The sequence below is a fragment of the Mastomys coucha genome, unplaced genomic scaffold (assembly GCF_008632895.1).
Source record: "Mastomys coucha isolate ucsf_1 unplaced genomic scaffold, UCSF_Mcou_1 pScaffold11, whole genome shotgun sequence".
Classification (NCBI taxonomy): domain Eukaryota; kingdom Metazoa; phylum Chordata; class Mammalia; order Rodentia; family Muridae; genus Mastomys; species Mastomys coucha.
The window spans coordinates 6,243,746-6,245,160 of NW_022196893.1; the positions used below are offsets into that span (position 1 = coordinate 6,243,746).

At 51.2% G+C, this 1,415-nt stretch overlaps 1 protein-coding gene across 2 annotated transcripts in view; it reads right to left on the reverse strand.

Moving 5' to 3' along the window:
* LOC116073936 (lymphocyte antigen 6G-like) overlaps positions 1–1,415 on the reverse strand; it is a 27,332-nt gene that overhangs the window by 722 nt on the left and 25,195 nt on the right. For both annotated transcript variants that reach the window (XM_031346303.1, XM_031346312.1), the window contains exons 2-3: positions 1,111–1,208; positions 24–137 (exon numbers count right to left, since the gene is read on the reverse strand). In XM_031346303.1, the coding sequence (XP_031202163.1) occupies positions 24–137; positions 1,111–1,180 (184 nt within the window). In that variant the 5' untranslated portion in view covers positions 1,181–1,208. The remainder of the gene's footprint in view (positions 1–23; positions 138–1,110; positions 1,209–1,415) is intronic.

Below are 1,415 nucleotides of genomic sequence, written 5' to 3' on the forward strand. Positions count from 1 at the left end.
TATATAGGCCACAGGGAACTTACCCACAACTTCTGCCACCTGAGTAACACAGAATCCATCAGAGTAGGGGCAGGTAGTTGTATTGCAGGAAGTCTCAAGTGGGACCCCCAGGCAATTGTAGCACTTCAGCCCCTGAGCTGAGAAAGAAGCCAATACATGAGGGCTAGGGCATGTCCTTCCTAGCCCAGACCCCTCCTCTCCAAGGTCTTTACTTCCACACAGCTGCTGGCTGCTAGGACAGAGCAAGGACATTATTGTCCAGTCACTGCCACCAAAAGCAAAAGTGAACCAAGAGCCACCATTGTTCAAATATGCTCAGCACTACTGTCTCAGCTAGCCAGCCTCACAGGAGAGACCTGAACCCCAAGAGGTATTAGAGAGACAGTCACCATATTGGGAAGACATAGATACCAAATGTCTGCTGAAGTGGTGAGTATGTATGTAGTTCCTGGGGCCACCAGACAGGAAGCACTGTTCTGACCTGTCCCACCCTATACCTGCACAGCTGGCCCTGGGTATTGGAGATGACAGAGCACTGAACTTCCCAGAGTTCAGCTCAAAGCTGAGGTTTACCACAAGGCTTCCCACAATACAACTGTAACTAGAAGTATAGGGTGTCTGAGAGCTCAGAACCTCTTAGAATAGGTAAGTACTAGCACTGGGGTTTCATGTGGCATGGGCTGGGCATAAGAAAAAGTCATATGCCAAGAGTTAAGGATTCCAAAGCACTTGATTTCCAAGCTGGGGAAGAAAAGAAGCCTCTGCCAGTTTGTGTGCACACAGGTCAGTGTCCTGACTGGGAGGCCAGGGCAGCAGGGTAGAGTCTAAGGACAGGCTGCTCTGGTGGCCAGGGTTTGTGGCAGAGGTAGTAAGGTCCAAGAGTCCTTCTGGCATGTGGTGATGGTTGCAAGGCAGGTGCTGGCAGGTTTACAGACCCAATAAATCACCCCAGTACTGGGGGCTTCACCCATCACAAGCCAATCTCCAACCCCTTGACCAAGCACACACAGGGTACCAGGCACACAATGGAAGCACAGGTGTACCCACAACCCTGAGACCCTTTTCCATCTCCATTGTACCCTCCTGCCCCTCTCTCATTTTCCATCTCACCTCTTTCTGCACACAGTAGGGCCACAAGGAGGATGAGCATACAGGACTTCGCAGTGTGAGAACTGTTCATCCTCACTGAAGGGGTGCACAGATAAAACCTTGAAAGATGGAGCAAATTAATAGACCCACAATCATATCCCTGGGCTCTCACATGGCTCAGGCATCCAGTCTTCCCTCCCTCTAACCCTCCACACAGCTTTCCCCAAGGAATAGATGTCTGCCTACTTCTCTTATCCTCCCCCACCCAGCTTTTCCTTCCTCATCCCACACTCACACCCACAGCCCCATCCTGAGGGCTCTTCCCT